The 2,003-nt window shown below is 47.3% G+C and overlaps 1 protein-coding gene across 2 annotated transcripts in view; it reads left to right on the top strand.

Moving 5' to 3' along the window:
- Spg7 (SPG7, paraplegin matrix AAA peptidase subunit) overlaps window positions 1–2,003 on the top strand; it is a 40,137-nt gene that overhangs the window by 14,771 nt on the left and 23,363 nt on the right. For both annotated transcript variants that reach the window (XM_005345814.3, XM_026778604.1), the window contains 2 exons: window positions 747–886; window positions 1,739–1,841. In XM_005345814.3, the coding sequence (XP_005345871.1) occupies window positions 747–886; window positions 1,739–1,841 (243 nt within the window). The remainder of the gene's footprint in view (window positions 1–746; window positions 887–1,738; window positions 1,842–2,003) is intronic.

The raw sequence follows: 2,003 nt of genomic DNA on the forward strand, positions 1-2,003 counted from the left end.
TGAGGGTTTTGTATGGCTTCACAAGTTTGAAGCAGTCAGAAGGTCATGGACAGCAACAACTTAATCCAACTGACCACACAGACCTGGCTTCATATCTTTCTGGCCACCAATAATGAGAAGACAGATGAGAAATTGGAAAGCGAGGGCGGTGGTGGCGCACGCCTTTAATCCCAGCACGCGGGAGGCAGAGGCGGGCGGATCTCTGTGAGTTCAAGACCAGCCTGGTCTACAAGAGCTAGTTCTGGGACGGGCTCCAAAACCACAGAGAAACCCTGTCTCAAAAAACCAAAAAAAAAAAAAAAAAAAAAAGAATTTGAGCTCCCAATAATGTAACGGGGTAATATGTGGGCAGTGATGAAAGTGACATGAGCCCTGGGCACAATGCATGGTTCCTTCAGGGGAAGTCAGAATCCAAGGCCAACCTGAGTTATACAGCAAGACTACTGTATCCAGAAGCAAAAGCAGTAAACCTGAAACTAGTAACTCATACTGGCCATGGGGATAATTGTGACTTCCTGGTGGTGAGTCCCACATGCCAGGGTAAAATTTTACTTAGTACAAAGCATTTCCATCAGAAAGGGCATCTCCTGAGATGGTCATTCTAAGCTGGGCTTGAGAAAACTAAAATTTTTTAGTCATGAAGTGCTGTCTACAGTGTCCTCTTTGGAGCCCTGGGTCACATAGTGTGCCAGCTCTGAGTGCTGACCTTTCACTCTCTCCTTGCCCACTCTCCATTTTGCCCTCAGCGGTTGGCCTTGATGTACCGGATGCAGGTTGCAAATATCGACAAATTTGAAGAGAAGCTTCGAGCAGCTGAAGATGAGCTGAACATCGAAAGCAAGGACCGGATTCCCGTTTCCTATAAGCGAACAGGATTCTTTGGAAAGTATGTTGGTTGTCTGTGGTCTTGACTTTGTAGTGTGAGCCACACTGAACAGACAGCAAATCCTGTGGGGAGGTCCCGTGAGTGTGAGAGTAGAGAGGCTGCAGATGTGGACGTGCAAATCCCTAGAGCGTTCACTTTGTTTAGTTGTCTGTGGTCTGTGGTAGTTCTTAATCAGACGCGCCGAGGTTGCTGTTTTCTGTAAAGGAAGATGGAACAGAGGGAATAGAAAGGGTCTCAGTCAGTAGAAATTCTTTCAGTGGCATCTTAGCACTGTTTATATACTGTGAGGGACCATGGAACCCATAGGCATTGCTCGGCCAACAGTGATGAAGCCAGCGTCTAAAGAAAAGGTTATTGTGAGTTTGTAACCCGTGATGCAAGAAGCCGGCATCTAGCAGGTATTCCTTTGACAATGGCTTGATAGCCTCACGGCCCAGATGCTAAATCCGCCCACCCTGTGACTGATCTGGTTTTATTGTCAAGTGACAGAGAGGTATGAGGCAAGTCATGGGTGGTCCTCTTCTTCCTTCTCAAATAGAGAGCCTAATCCAGAGTTTAAGTTTGTTAAGTTTTATTTGTTTACTAATTGAAAATGACAATATAATATTAGCCATAGAAGAACCTGCTTTTGTTGGGCATTGTCACATGGCAGGCTAAGTAAGCCTTTGTACACGCAGTGTAAACACTTGAAAAGCTTTGTGGAAGAGGGACTGTGGTAACAGTGGGACGGGAGACCATGTTTGCACAACTGCTTACCTTCTGCCTTGCCCTCGGAGCTAGAGATCCCAGCTTTGTTCATCAGTTGCCCTGACAATGACTTCATCCCTATAACTGCCTTTCCTTCTTACCCAGTGCCCTCTACGCCCTGGGGATGACAGCAGTGGGCTTGGCCATCCTGTGGTATATTTTCAGACTGACTGGGATGACAGGAAGGGAAGGCGGATTCAGTGCTTTCGTAAGTTGTACTGCTGGAGGTTTGTGTGTGAGAACTTGAATCCTTCTCTACCTATAGAAAAGTCCTCAGGGAGCCGGGCAGTGGTGGCGCACGCCTTTAATCCCAGCACTTGGGAGGCAGAGGCAGGTGGATCTCTGTGAGTTCGAGGCCAGCCTGGTCTAC

The sequence above is a fragment of the Microtus ochrogaster genome, chromosome 4 (genome assembly GCF_000317375.1).
Source record: "Microtus ochrogaster isolate Prairie Vole_2 chromosome 4, MicOch1.0, whole genome shotgun sequence".
NCBI classification, from domain to species: Eukaryota; Metazoa; Chordata; class Mammalia; order Rodentia; family Cricetidae; genus Microtus; species Microtus ochrogaster.